Source organism: Pundamilia nyererei, unplaced genomic scaffold (genome assembly GCF_000239375.1).
Source record: "Pundamilia nyererei isolate P.nyererei 1_Seehausen unplaced genomic scaffold, PunNye1.0 scaffold00005, whole genome shotgun sequence".
Classification (NCBI taxonomy): Eukaryota; Metazoa; Chordata; class Actinopteri; order Cichliformes; family Cichlidae; genus Pundamilia; species Pundamilia nyererei.
This window is the reverse complement of record NW_005187406.1, coordinates 4,019,366-4,044,265: the sequence shown is the minus strand read 5'-3', so window position 1 is coordinate 4,044,265 and position 24,900 is coordinate 4,019,366. Positions and strand designations below refer to the sequence as shown.

General features: G+C 41.2%; 1 protein-coding gene across 8 annotated transcripts in view; it reads left to right on the top strand.

Annotated features, from left to right (window-relative positions):
* cacna1g (calcium channel, voltage-dependent, T type, alpha 1G subunit) overlaps window positions 1-13,336 on the top strand; it is a 317,809-nt gene extending 304,473 nt beyond the window's left edge. For 6 of the 8 annotated variants that reach the window (XM_005721842.2, XM_005721841.2, XM_005721840.2 and 3 more), the window contains 4 exons: window positions 2,820-2,942; window positions 5,611-5,806; window positions 5,996-6,165; window positions 12,316-13,336. In XM_005721842.2, the coding sequence (XP_005721899.1) occupies window positions 2,820-2,942; window positions 5,611-5,806; window positions 5,996-6,165; window positions 12,316-13,329 (1,503 nt within the window). In that variant the 3' untranslated portion in view covers window positions 13,330-13,336. The remainder of the gene's footprint in view (window positions 1-2,819; window positions 2,943-5,610; window positions 5,807-5,995; window positions 6,166-12,315) is intronic. The other 2 variants (XM_013913571.1, XM_005721843.2) reach the window with 1 other exon arrangement.
* Window positions 13,337-24,900: the final 11,564 nt, after the last annotated feature.

The following is a 24,900-nucleotide window of genomic DNA, read 5'->3' as shown; positions in this document are numbered from 1 at the left end:
AGCCTTAGCCTAGAAAGCAGCAAACAGAAGTATGAACTGTCCAAAGAACTCAGTTTTATTAAATAAAGACATCCCTGTCTGTTTAATATCCTGCAGCCCTACAGCCATTACCATTTTTGTACTGGCATTCTTCTTCATTGAATATTTTCCCCTTACTAACCAGCCTTGCTGCCCACCAAAGCACAGTGCGTCATGTCCCGCCTCAACTATGAGCTCATTCCCTCATTCACTTACACTCATTCATGCTTGGCAGGTTTTTGGTCTGCTTCTGCAGCCTCACTGGCGTGGTTTAAAGTTTGCCCGTCTCCCCTACACAACGTGTCTCTGTATCTGTATGAGGACGTGACAATGCTTGTGCATTTACTCAGGTGATTGTGTCATTTGCCAGTCAGTCACAGCAGAGTGATAACCACCTAAAGCCAGCAGATCACACACTGTTAAATCCTGCACAGATGTGGCTCAATCAATAGGCTATGGATCACTTGAGCCACTGAATAATGCATCTGGGTGCCTGTTTTTCTCATTTGAAGCCAAATTTGGTACAATTACATTAGCGCTGTAAAACCCCCATCTTCTAAAAGCTTTAAATGGGTTTGAGATCTCAGCGTTAGATGCCACAGGGCAATGTTCTACTTCTGATATGTTTCAGTCCCTGCATTTTTATTCACGAATGACCCATTTGCCTGACAGAAACAATTTCCCCTGTTAAACCAGTGTGAAGGCAAAAAAAGAAAATAGCAGCTCCTTTTACATGAGCCAGTATGGAGCCCCGCAAGGGACATGGGAGAAAAAAAAATAAAGACGGACTTTTGCGAGATCTCGCAAAACAAACTTGGGATCTTGCAAAGGTTTTAGCAGATATTTGACGTTTACACAACTACATTCACGCCTCAAAATATCTTTAAAGTTTATTTTGTGACCCAGAAAGAGTAATATTACAACTACGTAGCTGCCGTCATTGTTGGAATTCAACTTTTTCGAGATCTCGCAAATGATCTCGCAGCCCCCCAGGGGTGTGTTCTGAGCCCCCTGCTGTACTCTTTGTACACATATGACTGTGTGGCCACTACCAGCTCCACCACCATCATCAAGTTTGCTGACGACACCGTCGTGGTGGGCCTGATCTCTGATAACAACGAGACGGCCTACCTGAAGGAGATTAGGAATCTGGAGAACTGGTGCCAGAGGAACAACCTCCTTCTAAACGTCAGTAAGACAAAGGAGCTGATAGTGGACTTCAGCACTAAGCAGGAGAGGAACTACCAGACCCCTGTTATCAACGAGTGCCCAGTGGAGAGAGTGGACAGCTTCAAATACCTCGGAGTTCACATCACGCAGGACCTGTTATGGTCCTGTCACATCAACACCGTGGTGAAAAAGGCCCGTCAGCGTCTCTACCACCTCAGACGCTTGAGAGACTTCCAACTGCCCTCCAAGGTGCTCAGGAACTTTTACTCGTGCACCATAGAGAGCATCCTGACGGGAAACATCTTAACCTGGTTCGGGAACAGCACCATGCAGGACAGACGAGCTCTACAGAGGGTTGTGCGGTCAGCTGAGCGCACCATCCGCTCCGAGCTCCCTGACCTGCACTCAATCTACAGCAGGCGGTGCTGGACCAAGGCCAGGAAGATCGTGAAGGACCTCAGCCATCCCAACAACAGACTGTTCTCTCTGTTGAGGTCAGGAAAGCGATTCCGCTCCCTGAAGACCAACACAGAGAGACTGAGGAGGAGCTTCTTCCCGCAGGCGATACGGTCTCTCAATCACACCACCACACAATTCAATTCAATTCAATTTTATTTATATAGCGCCAAATCACAACATAAGTCGCCTCAAGGCGCTTCATACAGTACTGACCCACACATATGGTTCTTACACACACTGGACATTCTGGACATTGTTTTCACTTCATTACTTAAATCACGCTGCTGTTATTGTGTATATATTTATTTATATTTCTTCATACATTCTTATATAGTTCTATATTGTGTATTTTGTTGTACAGTTATTTTATTTTCAACTTTAATTTATATATTTTATCTTATTCTTTCCCAGTTAAATTTACCCTTCATTCTAATTTGTGTTGTACAGTTATTTCATTTTTAACCTTAATTTATATTTTATTCCCTCCTAGTTAAATTTACCCTTTTTAATTTTTCATATTTATTTCCTATCTTATTCATAGCCTTTTCCTTTTTTGTTTTCTTTAGGTCACGAGCAGTTGTCCAAGCATTTCACTACATATCGTACTGTGTATGACTGTGTACGTGACAAATAAAATTTGAATTTGAATTTGAATTTTGTTCATCGTAATTTTTTTTCTCCCATGTCCCTTGCGGGGCTCCGTAAGCCAGAAATACTGAAGACTTTGGCTTCATCTCTGAGTGTTTCAATCTCTTAGGTGTTTTACAAGAGGTCCCTAGAAAATTAGGTTATTTGGATTCTTCTTCTTTAGCAACATAAGCAATTAAATGTGCCATTTAGTACTTAATGTAACTGAATCCCAGTGCTGTCGTGTAATGTCTTACTGGCATCATATTTCGCTGTTAAAGAATCTCTCTGCTGTGCCTGTGTCACAAAAAAAGTCCACTAACAGCTGACTAAATACAGCCGTTTTTTGGTGTTTTTTTAGTTTGTCCTTCTTCCTCTGTTGTTTTGCTCTGCTACATACTTCTAGTTTATATGTGGTGTTTTTTTTAAACTTGTATTGTTCTGTTAGTTTCAGGTTTTATCTGTGTAACGTCCTTCTATTTATGTACTGCACAGAGTGCACCTTTGTTTTCTCTGCTCACCAGCGGTTGTCTCTTCCTGCCTAGATCCCTCTAGCGGAGATGGATGCTCTGTCTCTGGCCTCTGAGAATTCCTGGTCCCTAGCTCTGACAGACGACTCAACCCCTGACGATTTTAACCCCCTATTTCTAACCACTCTGGAATGCAATGTACTGACAGTTCCTCTCTTCATCTTTCTCCATTGTTATTTCTTCTCCTTCCCCTCTGCAGTGGCTTGTACTGTCTCCTTCACTGGGTATTTCCAAAGTCACCTGACCCTCCCCACCACCAAGCTTACACACTGGGGTTTAACAAGGGGAAGCCAACTGGATGCTAAATTAGCTAAAAATATATTTTAAAAAAAAGAAGATAGCATTTATATGTGCCACTAATTACTTATTTTTGAAAATAAGTAAAAGCCACACACTTGTTTTTCTTTCTGGCCGGAAGTACGAGGCTGCGAAATGGGACGGTCTAGCCTTCAGATTTGCGTCACCAACTGTCTCGGTGGAGTTTAATAAACTCAGCTGTCTGCTCCTCACTCACTAATATATAACAGGACATTGGAGTAAATTCTCAACCATCTCACACTTCTGTTTAATCAGTTTTCTGTTTGACATTTATTCAGCTGTGTGAAAACTTTAATCTCAGCCAAACCGATTTACTCAGGAACAAATAAAACACTGACAAAGGCCAAACAATAACATTTTTAAGTTATCTAAGTGTTATTGTTTGGCTTTTTTCAGTGTTTTATTTGTTCCTGAGTAAATCGGTGTTTAACCTGTTTAACCTGAGTAGCGAAAAGACCGCTGGGGCCGGAAAACGATGTGCTGGGAGTTAGTTGTTCTCACCGGCTCTAATGAGCCTCGACCTCCCAGTCAGCTATTGAGCTGGTGGGTAACAGACGTCTCAGAAAACGTCGGAGCACTTTTGCAAATATGCGATGTCTTGATAAACCGAGCTGATATTTGAAGTTTACACGGCTACATTCTCGCCTAAAAATATGTTAAAAGTTTATTTTGTGACCCAGAAAGAGTAATAAGAGTAATATTAAAACTAAGTAGCTGCCGCCATTGTTGGAAACTGGAATTGGCTGGGCCGCGCTATGAATTCTGGGATAGTTTGGGCCACGAAGGATACACCCGACCATCCCTCAAATTCAGGGAAATGAAGGATGTATTAGTCGGTCGCATTTGGAGCAGCCTTCAAATTAGGACAGACTTTGTTGCCTAGCTGTGACGTAATCGGCCTTCAAATGCGGCCTCAGAAGGATGCGGCCTATGAATTGGGACCTAAACTGTTCTGAAATGGGGCGTGGCCAGCAGCAGCTCATTTTCGAAGCTACAGATACTAAAACAGCTTATTTGGAGCTGAGATTAAAAAATGTATAAGCATAGCAAAAAAAAAAACCAATCTTTTTTTTTAGTTTAAACTTTATAGACAGATTCTGGGAACGTGTGAGACTTTATTGAACTTGTCAAAATTGGATCTAATATGGGAAATATGAGTGGAGAACTTTTTCTGTTTTCTATGTAACTGATTCCAAATAATTAAATAAATAAAATGTGGAAAGCTTACACTTGCACATACAATAACAATGGGTCACTTAAACCATAGCTGACGCGTGACAACTGCTAAACAAATGAGACGTTGTGTTAAGTATAACAGTGAGTAAGGGTCTTGGTAAAAGGCATCTTCCTCATCCTGGCATTCTTTGTCATGACCCCGTTCATTATTTTCTTTGAACATGTCGTCATGCACTGCAGCCCATGTATGTGTCCTCACTGCAATTAATCTATAGATCCCTCTATGACACGCCATCCTACAGGCTCTGAAAATGAAATTGAATGTCGTCTGGGTGTCAGAGTATTATTAACCACCGGTTTGGGTCATTAATGATCACATGGCTTCATGACCAGAGAGGGTCACTGTCACCTTGGCTCAGCGTTGCTGCTGAATTAATACGTATATCATAAGAAAAAAAGAGCGCTGGCCAACGAGGTGCTCTTAATTGGATTGTTTTGGGACAAATGCAATAGAAAAATAAAGACAATGGAGTGAAGAGGTAGAGGTGTTCAAGTGGCTTTGAAGTACCCTGGTGAAACAAATTTATCTTTATTTCTCATTCCGCCTTTTCAGCCTGGTGTGTTTTACTTTCCAGTCCAGTCCAGTCCAGTAGAGTAGTGCGCCTCCTTACCTGCCAGTTTGCAGTTTTTTCTCCTTTGACTACTTTTTTCACTTTCTTCTCTCTCTGTGTGTAAACTCTGTTCTCTCCCCTCCTTCTTTCTTTTCCTTTGTGCTTTACGTGTGAGTCTTCGTCTTTTCTCGCAGTCCTTTCCTGTCAGCCTACTTCTGTGGATGTGCTGTATGCTGTCCTCTGGTGGTGTACTTTTCAGTCTCCTCTGAGCTGCCGTGTGTTTGCTACAGGGTTGTAAAGTGTGTTGGACCCCCTGTAGCTCTGTGCTGAATGGGAACTGATTCTTTAATGGGTCAGGCTGCAGGACACTGCCCTAGCTGACACACAATCACGGCTTAATGTAAAGTTATACGACCGACGGGCTAAAAGCAGACACAAGAAGCAGAGTGTCACATGCTTTAAAAAAGGAATTGGAAATGTTTCTGTGATCTGTGGCAGCTCTGTGCCAGTCAACTCCAATGTGCAAAGATCCTCTGTGTTTTCTGTGTATGCTCATGATCAGTACCTCTTTGTTGACATTGTGTCTTAGACAGTTGACAACCTGTGAGTGTACTGGTAAGAGTGTGAGAGTAAGTGAGTTAAAGAGCAGCCCAGGCTCTTCTTGTTCTGGGCGACCCTGATTGTTTTCTCTGCTTCCCCAGGCGGAGCAGCTTGGTTCTGGGGCGCTTCGGGACGACAACCTGTTGAGCGTCAGAAAGCCTGCGGTGGGACGCACGCACTCCCTACCCAACGACAGCTACATGTTCCTCTCGCCACAGCCCGTGGGGCAAACATCTCCCACTGCAGCACACCCACAGGGGCCCCAGCACATACTGGGCACTCACAGGGCCCAATCGGGTAATGCCGCATTTCTCTTTAATGTCATTTAGTGTAGAATGTGTTTCATTAGGACAGAACAGAAATGGGTGGGCTTGATTTTTAACATAAAGCATTGTGGCATGAGGAGGTTATTTTATCTAAGGTAAACACACCTACTGTAACTGTTGTGTATTCACTGAAGGTGCCAGCACTGTGCTTTGTGTGCAGGCTCCAGTGGCTCGGTGCGTTCACAACCCGCGGAGTTTTCCCAGCAGCTGACTGTTCCCACAGACCTCTTCAGACCCATCAGCCCACACAGCCACTCAGATTCAGAGAGTATACCACGAAACCCACCGTCTAGACGCACACACACATTTAGCCGTACGCTACGCAGACAGGTGAGCAAAACACACTGCTTCAGATTTTCACTTGACTCCAAATTTACTTTTCTAGTTTTATCCTGTCTTTTTACTACTTAGTGTGATAATACATATCTGTATTATATGTCTATACTTGACTGTGGTCCTTAACTGTCTGTTCATACCAAACTCTATACAGGCTTATACAAACTGCTGGAGTTTTTACTGTTCGCTGCCAGTGGAATCGGTGGGATACGAGTTATGAGTATTAGAACCACTCTGGGAGAAAAATGATAATATATTGAATGGAAAGCAGTTATTTTTAAACCATAATAGCTAAAAAGAAAGTTTCGTTTTTTCCTGCTTTCTTCTATAACGCTGAATCACTAACTTATAATAAAAAAAATAATTATGCATTATAACAAAATATTAGTACCTGTTATTAAATATAATATTAAAACAATTTGATACATAATGGCAGTTTTACATGAAACGATCAAGCCTTATTTTTGCAGATATTTGTGGCTACAAGTATTAACTATGCTCAACGTTTAGTGTATTAGGTAGTATTGTTTTATTGTGTCTTCATTTTCACTGTAAACCATAATAAGAAAACATGCCTCTTACACTGTTTTTTAAATTTATTTATTTATTTTATTTATTACAGTGTTATTATTAATAACAGTTTAATATATATAAATATAAATAAGATGCTGATGAAATCTCAAAATTAAAATGAAAGGAAATACACTTTTCTGTACCAAAGTTAGCATAGCACAGTTAGCATAGCATAAAAAAGGTTTTAGCTAACCTTGCCCTTTCAAGCTGCGCTACACAGGCCAGCTAGCTTAGTTCAGTCCAAATAAAAACGAAAACAACTTTCTACCAACATCTAATGAAAATTGTCAATATGGCACAATTTAGTTCCACTCTAAACTAACTGATGAGAGCATATTTGTGAGTAGTATTGATTTTTTTGTTATATAATCTTGTGTTAGCATAACTGCTCATTTGAATGTCTTCCAAGCCTTGAGAAATATTCCTTGAAAGTATTTAAAGAATTTACAAGAAAGCTTACCTAAAAGAGTTCAGGGAGTGTGTGTGTTAAAAAATAATAGTCAAATATCAAGCGTGTTAGAACTGCATTGCCTTATATACTGTATTTCCATTCCACGAGATTGTAACACACATCTTTCAATAAATTTCTGCCGCTATTTTCCATTTCTCTAGCAAAGTATTAAGAAATGAGGGGTGGCTCAAGACTTTTAAAACACTTTATATCACAACAAGAAAAACGAGCATGTGCTAAAGCAGTGATAGCCATCCAGTTCTGCATGCAACCTTTCACATTTTTATATAACCATTTTTATCTACTCCGTGGTCCAGATAAGGAAACGCATAGTAAGGTTCTTTACTATCTTTCAAATTAGATAATAAGCAACCTGAAAGCCTGTCGGGTCCTTGAGGTATCCAGATAGAGAATGCCTCAGCAAAGACATCAGCAAAATTCCCAGCCATCATAACTTATTTAAAAACATCACCAAAACTAACCAAAAAGGAAAACTTTATCATATAATCACATTTGGAATATTAATTGTCAGCTTTATCAAACAGAAATTAATGCTCCTATAATATGCCTTTTTTGATAAATCAGGCCTTTAATCTTAATTCAAAAGAGTCTATCCCAAGAGTGGCTCTAAAACTCCATGAAAGAGAATCATTTAAAGCTTTCCATGTTGGATGTTCTAAACATATTCACTTTCCCCCCTCTGTCTGTCTTCTTCTTCCTGGGGTTTAACTGATCTGCTGTCTCATTTTTCCACACTGTATCTGTTGGTCTTTGATCTCAGCTCAGCTGGGCCCAAAAGCCGCCCGACCCTGAGCTTCTGTTCAAACACAGATACTCCTGTTTCTGAAACAGACAGTAGACTTTAGTTACCACTGGGCCTTTCAGAAACACTGGACTCCATGTTCATCTTCAGAGAGACAGCCCAACAAACACACTATTGCATTCACACACACACACACACACACACACACACACACACACACACACACACACACACACACACACACACACACAAATAGAGTCCTCTCTTGCCCCCCTCCCTTCTTTGCCACTCATTCACCCAAATGTTTGTCTACTGCTAAGCATCAGCCACAGAGTATCTTTAACTCTCTCAACAGGCAGCTAGTTAGCCTGTAAGGAGCTAACTTAGTGAGAGTTTATTGATTTGTGCAAGTGACTGGAACTACATAGCATCTCGTAACTGGATCTTCCAGTCACATGATAGAATGTATTGCAGCAAGATACAGGTGTAGTGTGGCTATGTCACTCATGGTACGGTGCACTTAATATATTACAAACAAATACAACTCAGGGGATTGCTACAAAACAGCAAGTGCTGTCCAGTTGCATTTGGCTATTTTCTACTCAGAATCATGATTATTGAGCACCAGAGAATTTTGTATTGCCTAGGTTAGTGCTTTAATAGTTATTAATAGTTGAGTGTGGTACTATTAAGTCAGTTTTGCTTATAAAAATAGTTTTGAAAAATGAACTTTGACAGGGTGATCCTTTTAAGCTTCGTTCCAGTGTGCACTCTTATGATTTCCTACCTGGTGTTGCATTGCTGTGGCTGGTGATTGGCCAGGCCTGCTTGTGATACCTTTGCCCACTTGGTGTCACTGTGGTTACAGCATTCTCATGCAGGGAAACCCCCATAAATCCAAACACTGCTCCGAGTGCTGTGCTCTAAAACTCATGCATGTTTTATTTCCTCATCTCTATAGATTTAAGAGCATATTCGAGCTGACCCAATTCAACACTGTTAGATTCAAGCACCCTGCTATCAATGCCCTCTCCCAAGTCTGTGAGAGATGAAGAAAAAGTCATGAGTTCATCGGGACATTTTAGCAACCACTGTGCTTATTGACCTTTCCACTACTGCAGTCGTTACATACTGTTTTCCCTCAGCCTGCTGGCCTCACACCCTGTACATGGTTCTGAATAGAGATAAGGGTCACAATTGGTTGCAAACTCTTCGTGAAACTGCAGTGCTGACGGCTAACAGGGTTTTGTATGAATGGTCAAAGGTTAGATGGTCATTTGGTCTGGCTCGGAGCTCACCGTGTCAGCCAGCGGTCAATCAGTCCATAAAAAACCCCAAAATATAACAAAACAATAATCAAAAGAATAAAATACTATACACTTTTCCCAGCTACCTTCGTTCTTTAAAATATTATTCACATATGTGTTTAGCTATATTGTTCGAAACCTTATTAATGGACTGAGTTATTAGTTGAATTAGTGAAAATATATGCCTTAAAATTCAGGGTAAATTATTCAGATGAATGTAATGTGCCGAAACATCTACCTGGGTCATCTTTCTCTAAATCTACTACTACTAATAATAATAATAATGGATTGCATTTATATAGCACTTTTCGGGACTCCTCAAAGCGCTTTACAATTCCACTATTCATTCACTCTCACATTCACACACTGGTGAAGGCAAGCTACAATTGTAGCCACAGCTGCCCTGGGGCAGACTGACAGAGGTGAGGCTGCCATATCGTGCCATCGGCCCCTCTGGCCAACACCAGTAGGCGGTAGGTGAAGTGTCTTGCGCAAGGACACAATGACCGAGACTGCTAGATCTTTGCATGATACAACGAGCATAATAATCTTTATTTGTAGTATACTGGAATGAGACATGTTAGATCAGGGGTGTCAAACTCCAGTCCTCGGGCCGGTATCCTGCTTGTTTTTGAGATATCCCTGCTCTACCTGCTGCTGATTACCTGGATCAGGTGTGCTTTGCCAGTAAGAAGCTACCAGGGCAGGTTAGTTGGAAAACAAGCAGGACAGCAGCCTTCGAGGCCTAGAGTTCGACACCTGTGTGTTAGATTGTCTGCCTATAAAGGAGTCCTCCAATTAACTCTGCCTGTCACAAACATACAGAGCTGTGTGCCTGAGGCTACGTCCACACGAATGCGTTTTTGTTTGAAAACGCATTGTTTTCTCTACATTTTGGCCTCCTGTCCACACTGAGTCTGCGTTTTTCCCCGAAGGAAAACACAGCGTTTTCAAAACGCTCTCGAAAACAAATACATTTGAAGACAGTGCTTTCGCGTCACAGTGTGGACAGCGAAAACGGAGACTTTCGAAAACGATGACGCATTTTAGTCATGTGATGCAGTCATGTGCCCAATTAAAGAAAGATAGCGGAGGGCATTATACAGCAGTTTTTTTGTTTGCTCTCAATTTTGACAGCCCTATTAAAGATTAATATCAGTTTGTACATGCTTCAGATAGCTTTTCTTCAAATTCTTTAATTCTGCTTCGCTTTTGCAACTTTGTACTTTTGTGTTACTCGCAGCAACAACTCCACCTCATTGTTAGTCCATTTAAAAAACGCGGTGCTTTTCCTCGCCATTTTGCCGTGACGTTTCAACGAGCCCAAAAGTAAATAAACGGCAGACAAAAATGAGCCAGGCCGAATCTTCTTGCGTTTTGCGCATGCGCAGTACTGGAACGTAAGCGTTTTCGGCCGTTTCAATGTGGATGCACAACGACGATAACGCCATTTTCAAATCTATCCGGGTTAGTGTGGACGTAGCCTGAGATGACCATATTAGGAATATCCCGTCTTTGTGCCATCACGCTGATCTGGAAGTAGAAAAAATAGTCGAAAACATAAACACTGAAATAATTGCTTGTACTTAACACTTTTTTGTTTCTTAGTTTAAAGAATAAAATTACCTACTTAAAAATTGCAACAGTTTTGGCTGCGTATTGGACTCCAAGCTATTTATGATGTTGTGGCAATTTTTAAGTATTGTAAGATTTCTATGTCTCACATTATGATTTGTCATAAAAGTAGTCCTTTTGCAGTTTGCTATGGTGGCCCTGCAACTTGGGAAAACACCAGCCAATCCTGCAAAAGCACGCAAAACAAAATGTAAATAGAAAAAAAACAACACACAATGGAAGTTGAATAAAACACAACAGAAGTGCCACAAAAGCTCACAAAAAACAAACAAATAAACCCCAAAAGCACAGAACAAAACTCCCAAACTAAAACTAAAAAAACAAAATGGAAGTGTTTCTTCGGTGACAATAAGGTGACAAAACAGTTGCAGAACTGCAACCTCTAACATACATGGCAGATGGTCGCCCCTCCCTGAGCCTGGTTGTGCCGGAGGTTTCTTCCTGTTAAAAGGGAGTTTTGCCTTCCCACTGTCACCAAGTGCTCACTGAAAGGCGATTTGATTGTTGGGGTTTTCTTTGTCTCACTTTAGTGTCTTTACCTTACAGTATAAAGTTCCTTGTGGCAACTGCTGTTGTGATTTGGTACTATATAAATAAATGAATTGCAGAAGTACCAAGCTAACAGTAAATGGCTAACAGCAAACATGTAGCTACAGTATTATATGAATCACATGATTAAAAGACATATTACCTCACATCTTTATCTCCCTCACGATGCTGAAGATTTCTTTGCGTCGTGTAAACGCGTCTCAGTGCGATCCTTCACGTGTTTTGGTTTCTGGCTTTTTGCAGTGTTTTAAATTTACCGGTTTCCTTAAGTTGCAGTGTGTTTGACCTCCCAAGTCAACCATAATTTTCTCATTATTTTGCATGAAAAAAATGCAAAAAGGTTTACTTTCAAAATTAAATCAGATAGTAGGGTCTTTACCTTACATTATGAAGTGCCTCTCAATAAAACTGAATTGAATTAAAATGAATTGAACTGAAGAATGAGACATAAATCTTACAATGCCTACGTGACACAAATATTTACTACGTTTTTTTGGCTTCTTTTTTAAACGTCAGAGCACAGAGTAACTTTAAACCTTCAACACATGAATGTGAAAGCACAGAAAGTATCCGCTAATGTCAGATGTTTCTTACCCAAGTTACTCTTGAGAAATCTTAATCTGAAATATTGGCATTGAGCAACATCATCTTACAATTATCACAATAATGTTTCTTAGAAAACTAAAATAGTACACAGAGGACTGTGACAGTGAGCTGGTCAGACTGTGAACTTTGACCCAAACTGCTGCTTCTCACCCTCATCATCTATCACTAACCAATCTCCCCCCTCTCATTCCCCTTCCCCCTCCCGACCTTCCTCTCATTGCACATTTACTTTAATTCCCCTCCCCCCACCCGTTCTCCAGGTTGCAGTGTCTACTGATTCTCAGGAGGCCCTTTGTACCGACGTAGGGGAAAGCAGTGAAGGACTCGTGAATGTGGCCTCTCTTGGCCTCCCTCCATCCCCTATCCCCTCCATCTCCTCTACCTCTCCCTCTCCCTACCATCATCATCATCACCCTACTCCTCAACAACCAGCTCTGTGCCTGGTCCCTGCCACACCGGGCGCCTCCCCTAAACCATCACGTCCCAGCACAGTGCACACCCAGCACCATGACCAGCATTGCCTCGCCTCCTACTCCCCCTGCCCTTCGCCTCCCCCTCCCATACCCGCCAGGCCACCCCAGCAGGAGGTGTCAGAGGATCGGGAAGTGTCGCTCATTAACCAGGTGGTGTTGGCCGGCAGCGATGACATCACGGCCGAGGACAGCAGCAGCAGCGGCGGGAACGAGGGTTACGGCAGCTACGCGGGCTGCCAGGAAAGTCGGAGTCCATGTTTGAGGCAGCTGAAGAGGTTCCACAGCGCTGACACGCAGGGCCGCAACGCCCTCCTGCCCCGCCCCCGCCCTTACTCCTGGCTGGACGACCCACGGCGCCACTCTGTGGAAGTCTGCTCTCCGGTTGATTCCAGCCCCCAGTGCAGCACCAACTCCACCTCCTCCGGCTTTGTGTCTCGGGCCGACAGCCTGCAGATTCAAAGCCAGATCCCCGCTCAGACCTCCCCCCGCCGCAAGAAGAAAATGAGCCCACCCTGTATATCTGTGGACCCCCCTGAGGGACTGGAACCCCAGTCTGGCCTCTACCCATGCCTGGGTGGGCTCAGTGGCATGGGACTGACTGGGTTAGGGATGCCCCCTCCCCTACCCAACCGGGACACCTACCTGAGGAGGAGAGCACCCTCCAGTGACTCCAAGGACTCCTTTGACCTGGCAGTCGGAGAGGGTTCAGGACAGGACGGAGGTTCACCGAACCCCAACACCAACTCCAAGTTATTAACTCTTCCCAGCTTCTCCTTTGAGAAAACAAGCTCTGAGCACTGAACACCAATACTCGAATACACACACACGCGCACACACACACACACAGCCGGACGAACCCTCCACACACATAAACACACGATGCACTCTGTGTGTCTGTGATGGTGATAGTTCTAGTAATAATGCTGTAGAAAGTAATAATGGTAAAACTACAACAAACAGTAAAAACATCCTTGGTTTCATAAGGAGTGCAGTACTGTAGTAGTGTGACCATCCCTTGTCTTTGTATTGTTACTGCCAAAACAGCCAGAGAAGAAGAGAACGACAAATATTTCTCTGGCTGCAGCTTGACCCCATAACCTCTGGAGTGACATCAGCGCCTGGGTTATTAGCGCCCACTGCGGTCGCCATATGAACTGCCTGGTGTTAATACAGAGCGGACCTGGTCAGTGGAGGTACAAAGCAATATTTAGAGACACTATTTTCTTAAATTATTGGCCCATAGTGTTTGTACAGGATGTTGTTTTTAATTTCATTTAACTGTTATTTTCATGTCTTTTTGTGATTTTCTTTCTTTTTTTTTCTTTTTTTGTTTTTTGTTTGGTCAACAATGGTTTGTCTTTGTCTTTCTTTTTCACTGTAGGATATTTCTAGCTTTCTTGGTTTACTAAGGAAAGTGAACGTTTTTCAAAGTGGTGAAAACCAGTATTTGTAGGAATAATATATAAATATATATATAAAAAAAACAAAAAACAAGTCATTAAACTGAGCTTGGATTTTTAAGCACACGCAGACCTTGGTGGTTTGATTGTTGGACGATAACCTGATTGCTTGTTTCTTTCATGTGTTCCTGACAGCTCCAAAGCCTTTTAGACAGAATGACTGATGAACAGTCTGAGAAAAACAGCTATGTCAATTCTTCTCACATTTCATGGCCACTCACCCCAGATTCAGCATTCTTAGTCCACACAAAAAAAATTCTCATGATATCTTAGGTAAGTACAAAGGCAATACACCGCATTTGTAAGAATGATTGATTGGTAGTTTAACTGATATGGAAATGGCTGCATTCTAAACATACTGCATACACAACAGTGACGTCTAAGCTGTATTTCTGCTTCTATATGTTGTGGCACAAGTTCTATGGCAATGATTGTACAATCTGAAGCTACACCGGGACCTCTTCAGCAATGTAAGTACAAGTTAGAGCTACAGTGGAGAAACAGAATCTGCCAGCCATCTTCAACGTCTGCCAGAATGTTGGGGTTGTCTTCGCTGGAGTGAGTGGATGGCTACAAAATCCAGTCAGTCATAAGACAGCGCAACAGAGTGTTGATTAGCAGTTCATAAATTTATTCCTATACAACGCTTCATTTTTCAGAACTTTGCTTCAAAGTGGACAGACTTATATTTTTTTAAAGTGTTCTTGAGCTTAATTTTTCAGTAATGCAGTAAAAGCATACCTGGACAGAAAAACACGCAATGGGATACAACCAGTCATGGATTGGTCTCCCCAAAGCTCAGACCTCAACATTATTGAAGCAGTGTGGGATCATCTTGACAGGGAACAATACAAAAGGCAGCCAAGAAGAGCTTTTAATGTCTTCTGAGAAGCCTGAAGAAATTACAGGAAAGCTGCCTGAGAAAGTTCACTCTGTAGTAAAGATTAAAGGTGCTCATACGGTATCAAATATTGATTCTCAAGCTCGAACTCTACAATAAGGTACTTCCTTGTTTTCATGATTTCATTAAATTCCTGAACCTGTTTCCCATGTTTCCGGAAAACGATTAAGAAACGAAAGGTGGCTTAAAATTTTTTGTAGCCACTGTGTTAGATTACGCATTTTTGCTGCCATAATGTGGTTTATGAAGCATAAAATCATCATTTGTGGTGTAATAAACTAATGAGGTAAGATAATTTCACTAACCAATTGGCTTCATCGGGTGAGGGCCTCCAGCTCGCACTGGAGCGGTTCGCAGCCGAGTGTGAAGCAGCGGGAATGAGGATCAGCACCTCCAAATCTGAGGCCATGGTTCTCAGCCGGAAAAGGGTGGAGTGCCCACTCCGGGTCGGGGATGAGTTCCTGCCCCAAGTGGAGGAGTTCAAGTATCTCGGGGTCTTGTTCGCGAGTGATGGGAGAAGGGAGCCGGAGATCGACAGACGGATTGGGGCTGCAGCTGCAGTAATGCGGACGCTGCACCGGTCCGTCGTGGTGAAGACGGAGCTGAGTGTAAAAGCGAAGCTCTCAATTTACCGGTCGATCTACGTCCCTACCCTCACCAATGGCCACGAGCTGTGGGTAGTGACCGAAAGAACGAGATCGCGGATACAAGCGGCAGAAATGAGCTTCCTCCGAAGGGTGGCTGGCCTCTCCCTTAGAGATAGGGTGAGAAGTTCAGCCATCCGGGAGGGGCTCAGAGTAGAGCCGCTGCTGCTCCACATCGAAAGGAGCCAGCTGAGGTGGTTCGGGCATCTGACAAGGATGCCCCCTGGGCGCCTCCTGGGTGAGGTGTTCCAGGCATGTCCCACCGGGAGGAGGCCCCAGGGCAGACCCAGGACACGCTGGAGAGATTATATCTCTCGGCTGGCCTGGGAACGCCTTGGTGTTCCCCCGGATAAGCTGGAGGAGGTGGCTGGGGAGAGGGAGTTCTGGGCCTCTTTGCTTAGGCTGCTGCCCCCGCGACCTGGCCTCGGATAAAGCGGATGAAGATGGATGGAAAAATGGAAGCACAGAAAAATGTTTTGCCACCAAAATAACATGCACTGGTTTGCAGCCTACTTTTTACTGTTATTTATATCTTTGTTACTAGCAGCCAGTGCAGTATACATATCGAGACAGAAAAACATTATCAGTCATTGATTGGCCTCCCTACAGCCTGGACCTCAATAATATGTGTTGCAGCATTTTGGTATCAAAATGGCATCATTTTGACAAAGAACAGAATAAAATGCAGTCAATAGCCAAAAAAGAGCTTTGAATGTTCTTTAAGACAACTGGAAAAGTATTCCTGATAACTGCATAAAGACATTACAAAAAAGCTTGCAGTTTGCATTGTACTATTAATATCTATGCCTACTTAGAACCCGAGGACAATATGAAAACCTATACAGCAGTGATTTGACAGTTTAAAGACAGCCATGCCTTAAGCACACTGCTTTATCATCTGTTTTCAGTACAGCATGAATATTATGCTGAGAGACCACAAACCCTGCTGGAAAATGTTTACTAAAGCAATGCAGGGACTTATGCATTACCTTAACTTTTCAGAACCAGAGGCCATGTCCATCTTTTATATTCAGTCTTTATAAGTCTAAGCTACTTAAGTGTAACTCCACTTATAAAAGTATGTTCGCAACACACTGTAAAAGTGAAGGGAAACTTTGGGAAATATAGTTAAGGAGAACTACTCTGATGATATATGTCAAAGAACCTGTGTAAAGGTCTCAAAGAATATTACAAATGATTAATAGGTGTGTAAAAACCTTTATGAGGCGACATATATCTGCTCTGTTTCTCTGTCACCTCATTCTTTGCTAGCTCATTTATAGTACTGCTCCTTTCTCACAGAAAGTGGAACTGATTGTGGAGACATTTAATCTTGAAGGCTACATCTTTTTATTCTACATCTTAGATTATGCCTCCTATTTCACTTTGAAAAGTCTGTTACACGAGTAAATGTGTAAACCACCGATTTGAAAATGAAAATGGGGTGTGGGGCGGAAAAGAAGCTCGATAGCCCACTCATCTCTGTGTACAGCTAGAGAATCAAGGCTACATTATCCAATAAATAAATAAAGCAATCCTCTCCATCTCATTCCAGCAACACCACAGGTGCCAAGGGCAAACCGCTGGCACCTGTGGTGTTGCTGTCGAGTGGTGTCTGTGTGCCTTTTTCATGGCCAGTTCTTTTCCTGGCTCTGGCTCTATCTTTACATGCTGTCTATTTTTACCTAGCTGACTTGCATGTTAGAAGCTTCAAATTCACCTGTCAATCCATGTAGTAACGCAATATCAACAGATATAGCAAAACCTGTTTTAGTTGTATAAAGTAATTAGCAATAGAGAGATGTGGCCCTCTTGCTCTCTGTCATCAACTATCCTGTCTTTAAGTGATGATATTTGAACCCTGCTTCTGGGTCCAAACTATTCTGCCTATATTACGGCTGTTGTGTTTTTACATGTTTTAATGCTTTGTATCTTGATCTATTTAATCACGAACAAGCCTCTAAAAACAGTCAGTGATCACTGTCGGCCTCACTCAGTTTTTATTACCACTATTCATTTTAAAGCTCAGTTTTTAAAACCTTACAATGTAACTACAGCCCAGCCCATGCAGCAGTATATTAATGACTAACCTCGTATTGTGGATTATCTCAGTTATTCTCCTGCTGAAGTTTGGTCCGTTTATAGCATCCTGCCATGTGATTGCATTTGTGTCGGGAACCCTCACGTAAACTTTTATCGAATAGAAAAAAGTTAGCATTCACTCTCCAGCTTCACTGTGTATGCTAACATAGCTGTGTCGCTAGCACATCATTATATATCAGCTACCCCAACATCAGTAACACTACAAACGTCACTGTTTAGTCTTCTGTCTTCGTTTATGTTGGAAGTGATCGCAGAGCTATATCCCTCAATCAGAACATGGTATATTATGTTTGAGTGGAAACTCCCTGCTAACTTCGAATGCTGTTAAATTTTATAAATTCTGTTTTCATGGATGCCTGGATGTTAAACTTAATTGTTACACCTGTTAGAGTAGCCACCATTTTATTAAAGATGAAACAGACAGACAGTTTGTAACTCTTAGTGATGCCACAGTGTTTGTTTGACTTTGGGACCTGAAGCAAAATTTAGACTGCTAATGACATCAGACTTATAGACTAGATACTCTGTTTTAATGGTTTAATATCTAGAATGCGTATAGACTGTGAGAGACCCCCTCACAGAACAGAGCAGACAGTGGTGCCATTGGAGCCAGTATTGGTAATGTCAGAAATTACATGAATACCATAACATTACAGAAGCTTTGGTGGAGCTGGGTTGTGAAGCGGCTTGCAGAGGTAGCAACAACAGTACAGTGAAAAGCACAGTCCATGTCTTTTCTGTCCTTCTGTCTCCACCCCTTTACCTCCAACCGGTCGTGGCAGATGGCTGCTTCTCCCTGCTGGAGTTTATTCTTCCCCCAAGTAATCAAGTGATTGTTGAAGTTCTCCTTTTATTTTTGCAGGGTCTTTACCTTTATCTTTATCAGTACAACTGTTCCAATTTGGCACTATATAAATAAAACTGAATCAATTCGAATTCTGCTATTTGGATGTTCAGAAGGGAACAAGAACTAACACAAAGTGTCTGTGAAGGTTCTCAGTCATCCAGGTCATCGTAGTCAAAGGGGCTTGCAAAGAAAAGCTTCTGGACTTCTTTAAGTTGCTTGAAGACGTTTCACCTCTCATCCGAGAAGCTTCTTCAGTTCTAAGGTCAAATGACAAAAACTGGTTCACCCGAAAGACAAAACTCCAAAACAATGTGGTGTATGCTGTACAGTGCAGCGAGGAATGCCCAGACCTCTACATTGGAGAGACCAAACAGCCACTTCACAAGCACATGGCACAACATAGAAGAGCCACCTCCACAGGACAAGACTCAGCAGTCCATCTGCATCTTAAGGATAAAGGACACTCTTTCGAGGATGCCAATGTTCACATTTTGGACAGAGAAGACAGATGGTTTGAAAGAGGAGTGAAAGAAGCCATCTATGTCCACTGTGAGCGACCATCTTTGAACAGAGGTGGTGGTTTACGACACCAACTCTCTGCCATCTATAATCCAGTTTTGAGATCCCTCCCCAGACGCCTTAATGCCCACTCACATCCTGGGCCATCTGACCTCAGGAATTTGCATGATAAGGTGGGGCCAGGTTTCACAATGAGCTCACCCGTAACCCTGGCTGATTGGGACCCACGCCCAGTTTCACACCTTGGCTCAGGCGATTAGAGGATCATCAGGGGGTCCTTTTGTCCCTCTGTGGGGGGTTACTCCCACTAGGTTTAAATGTGGGACTCCCCACCATTTGACCTTAGAACTGAAGAAGCTTCTCGGATGAGAGGTGAAACGTCTTCAAGCAACTTAAAGAAGTCCAGACGCTTTTCTTTGCAAGCTCCTTTGACAACTAACACATAGGTTAATTGTTATTCACCCATTATACATATTGCACATTTCATTAAAACTGCTAGCAGTTAAGCTGTATTGTGGGTAATGTTGTCTTGCAGTCCTGTTGCATCAGTTTTAAAATTGTTTTATTTTAATCTGTTCATGAGGGTATAATCACATCTACAGTTCGTTTGCTCTGGTGCCAATCAGCTGATGAGTTTGTAAACTTGTAGCTTTACCTCATGATTTGATTTCTTATCAAACTGAGAAAAATCCAAGTAAACTACAAACCGTTTGAGAAATTTCAGTTCATTTACTGGACAGATGTGTCTGCGGCACGACCAATAAAAGTAAACGTCCAGTATTCTGGATTATTGGAGAACATGTAGAATTTATATTCATTCCACAGCTAGTTGCCCACCCACACAGACCTTTTCACAACCTATTGTAACTTGCTGCATCCCAGAATACAAAACGTATGTGGATACAGGAAGTGTTTTAGGTCAAACTTGCAACATAGACACGGTAGTTCATTTGAGGTGGGATCACGTTCACACTGTAAACAAAACGCTCCAGAGTTCATTTGGAACCACACCGAAACCGCCTCTTCCAAATTGGTCTCAGTGCGGTTGTTTTGGTCCGCACTCGAGTTCGATTACCGTGAGGGGGAAAACAAACCAGCATTCAATATAAACTGACGAAACACAGCAGGTTTGAAAAGATCTCTTCCAGTGTGACAGTGTGACTGTTTTACTGCAGGATGTCTGCTCTGACAGGTGAAATCCAACACTCCAACTGTAAGTCAGGTGGCGATTAATGAAGGCTAAAGACACTTTAGATTTCTAGGTTTTTAACACTTTTGTTTTCAGTCGCTATCAGCTACAAATTAACGAGCTCAAGCAGAGTATCAGATCAGTGATAAAAAAGACAGGGAATGTCTCAAAGGCTGTGGCAGTACATGCCATTCCATGTACAACCTTCATTTTGTCTAAATGAATTTATGACTTTCTCTTTTCATAATTTACAAGTATTATAATAAATTGTATGATCATGAGGCACTGAGAAATGTAACATAGAGCTCAAGCTATATATGATATAACAAAAGTGTTGTGACAATAACTCAAAAAATGATTGTTCACCCTCAATAAACATGAAGCAATAATGTTTAATCGAATGCAACTGAAAAATCTAAAAGGTTTATTTATTCAAATATTCAATCATTAAGGAAAACGGGGATTTTATTTAACCAGATTCCATTAAATGTGAGATTCTACATTGTCCTTTTGTTAGAAAATTACATGGAAAATTTACATGTAAGTAAATGAGTTAAAAACAAGATTTGCGGCAGAATTTTCTTTTCTTTTTTGTGATTTAAATGCAACTATAGCCCCAAATATCCAATCTAATATTAGCACAGCCAGCTAACAGGGAGACAGATTCCAGCACAAACGTGAATTGGGTTGAATGTATTTCACGAACCACTGAAGCATCACTATACACGATTTCTCCTCTTACAGGTTGAAATTAGATGCAGGCAACATGCATCAACGTTCACGATACACCGACATTGCCAAGGGTATCGTGTCAAATTCTAATGAAATCATTCAGAGATATTTAGGAAAAAATATGACTTATCATTTCTTTTTCATGGTAATCTGGGTAATATAAACATTATCAGCTTTAGAGCAGAGCTATTTGCATAAGAATAAACCACATTCAGAAATTAGAGGTAATTATGAAAGCGCTAAGATCTGTGCTGAAGCAAATGGGAGCTCCTGAGGTGCTTGTGTTTAAATAATAACTGCCTTTGGAAATGTATCTAATGACGTGATGCGTAAAAACAGGAAGAAAACGGGTTTAAACAGCGATAATAACAAAGTCATGCTGTTTAGAGGGGCTCCTGCTGCTCGGCAGTTTAAAGACAATAAATCTATAATTTAAAACTTGTAAAGATGGTGATTAATAAATTATAATTATGTTATATTCTTTTTCACTCAGACAGAGAAACAAAAAATGAAAGTAGGTGAAGAAAAAAAATCCATAAAATCAGGACGCTGCCATCACAAACGGGAAAACAGCTGCTTTTGTTTTATTGCGTCAATTTGTGTCTCTCATGTTTTGACATTTGAGTCACAGTTGTCCCTCTGGCCTGAACAGCTGTCAGACTCTGTCCTCTAGTTTTACAAAAGCCAACACAGCAGGGCAAACTCTTTTCTGAAGTCTAACTTTTATCCATCTATAAAAAAAAGCACTGGAATTTTCTAAATAGGAAAATCGCAACACATTGTCGCCACAAAGCCACATGCTACACAAAGCTCAGTTTGATATAACAGAAACCAAAGAAGCAAAGAAAACACAGCTGTGGATGGACAGGTGCTGATGTTTATTCCACAAAGAATAGAGGGTGGGTCAGGCTTACAATCTGAGAAATATAGGGCAAAGAAGGAAATAAATGCATTTGTCCTGCAAACAATGACAAACGTGCTCAGCACATGGATGTGAACAGTGGCCACATGATCATTTCTTCATGTACAAAATTCTCTTTCATTTTCAGTGACGGCGATATTCTTGCCAGTTCCCAGTGCCATACATGTTTTTTGCAGAAATACAGAGTCAATGACAAAGCCAACCCCCACCACCACCAAGCAATCAGCTGACGGTGTTGACTACACTCATAAAAATAAACCCAGTTAAAACCCTTTGAGATTAATCGTTTGTTTGTCATTTCTGAGCTGAATGTCTCTGTCCTGTATCTTTTTGTCCTCTGCCCGGACAACTTCATCTTTCTGCACATGGCTTGCATCTTGCTTACTGTTTGATATGCAACACTGCATAAGTCAGTAATAAAACAGGTGGGATTATGTTATAAATGCACTCACATTCATGGAAATACAACAATATCGCATCAATTTTAAAATATTTTTTTATACATTTAAGGCAATTCATCTCCTCTCCCGTCCATATCTCTTGGATGTGGTTCAGCATCCCATCTCAGTGTCTCAGATCCTCTTCTTCTCTTTCTCTGTCCGTCCCCTCTCCTCATCTTGCCACCATGAAGAGCAGGGCTTTCAGCTGCTCTGCTCCTCGACTTTGGAATTCCCTACCTCCTGATATAAGAAATATCACTTCCTTTTCTCTTTTTAAGTCTAGACTCAAAACTAACCTGTTCAAAATAGCTTATACCTTTTCCATTCTTCTATGTTAAATCTATTTTCATGTTTTATGATTTTGTAAACTGCCTGTTTGTATGCTTGCTTTGTTCTGCTGTGTACAGTGTCCTTGAGTGCTCTGAAAGGCACTTTTAAATAAAATGTATTATTTTTATCATTATTATTATTGTTATTATTACTATTATTATTAATTTACTAATCCGGTCGTTAAGTGATGACGTGATGAATCCTACTTCCGGGCCTAAAGTAGTCTGCGTTTAATATGGCTTTTGTGTTGTTAACATGTTTAATGTTTTGTATTTTTTTCTATTTGATCTCAAAACAGTCAGTGATCACTGTTGGCCTCTCTCGGCTTTTATTACTGCTAATCATTTATTTAAGCTCAGTTTTTAAAACCTTAGGATGTAACTACAGCTCAGCCCATGCAGCAGTATATGAATGACTAACCTCGTATTGTGGATGGATTATCTCAGTTGTTCTCCTGGCTGAAGTTTGGTCCTTTTACAGCATCCTGCCATGCGATTACATTTGTTCCTGACCACCGAGAACACTCACGTTAACTTTTATTGAGTGGGAAAAAAGTTAGCTTGTTTATATTATGCTAACATAGCTGTGTCGCTAGCAGTCACGTAGCACATCATTATATACCAGCTAGCCCAACTTCAGTAACCTTACAAACGTCACTGCTGTTTAGTTTTCTGTCTTCATTTATGTTGGAAGTGATAACAGAGCTTTACGTTTGAATTTGTTTCCAAAACCCCGCAGTCAGGACATGCTATATTGTATTTAGATAGAAGCTAGTGAGCTAACTTCCTGTTAACTAACTCCGTTAAATGTCATAAATTCCGTTTTCATGGATGCCTGGATGTTAAACTCAGTTGTTAAACCTGGTAGAGCAGAACGCTGATCATTTTATTAAAGATGAAAGACTTTAGACAGTTTTTCAACTCTCAGTAATGCCATAGTGATCGTTTGATATATGGACCTGCAGCGGAGTTTAGGCCCAGACACGGCTAGTGACGTCAGACTTAACCACCGGATAGAGTGAATCGTGAAATAGCCTTTATTGTGCATCATTGGGGAAATTCAGTCATCATTGAATGGATAAATTGTTCATATTCTCAAAAAACCCCACGATCCCATTCAAACAGTGTTGTACCATTATGACTTGTGTAATGTGGTAGTTTTTACTTGTTTAGCTAACTCAATAATTAAATACCACATAAATATACAATAAATTAATGAATATCTATTATTCATTGATATTATTCAAGATTAGGTTAATATTTAGCAATTATAAATTTAGGCTCATACATTTAAACATCTGTGTGCACTTTTTGGAATTGTATTTAAGAGAATACACCAATTTTAAGTGTTTTGGTTAGAGTGGATCCACTTTTCTGACATGCACTACTAAAAGTGCTAAACTGTGCTCAGAATGTTTGGTTATTAACATCTTTCAATGGATTTGGCAAAAATATCTGGAGCTGTTTGGTTTATTTATTTATTTATTTTTAAGGTCACTTTTGTTGAGCATGTTGTTGGTGTTGGTCGATGTGTCTTGGTTCCACTGCACTTCATATGCTGGGTAATTTTGTAAAGCAGATTCAGTTTCCATGTCATGGCGTAGTCTATAAATAAACCTGCATGTTTTTGTGTGGCGCTTTAGTCGGCTTAAAATATGCCTTTGAAAAATATGTATGTTGCCCCCTCACAGAGAGCGTAGGCAGCTACAACGGATTTCAGAGGCAAAATCAGCAACAGAAATGAAAAGCCCCTAGTTTATTATAAATCACTAAATATGTTTTTGTTCTTCTTCTGTATGAAGTTTTATGGCCTCTTGGCCATCCTACAAGACTGTATCCAAACAGCCACACTGTAAAATCCACATGAGCCATGCAGCATGTAAATTACTGAAACATGGCATTTCTCCATGTTTAATGGTAAATAAATAAAGTACAGTGTAATATACCAGTTGTACTGAAAAACCTCAAGGAATCTGAGGAACAGAACAGGTGTTTAATTTTGGCAAAAACCAGAGCTCCCATTGTTATGGCCAGTAATCCTTACAGAGGATTTCCTTTAAATGATCGTGCACCTTTGCCTGAAGCTGCAATTTCCCATTTTTACCTGGGTCACTTACATGATTCCTACACATGCGTGAGCCTCTGATCCCACATAATGCAGTGGGCTAGCACAGGGTGGGCTTTACAAAACAATATGAACAATATGAACCACAATTTTTCCTTGTTTGAATTCTATTTGAATTTCACAGGTTTGCCTACAGGAACAATATACTTAAACTTCTAAAT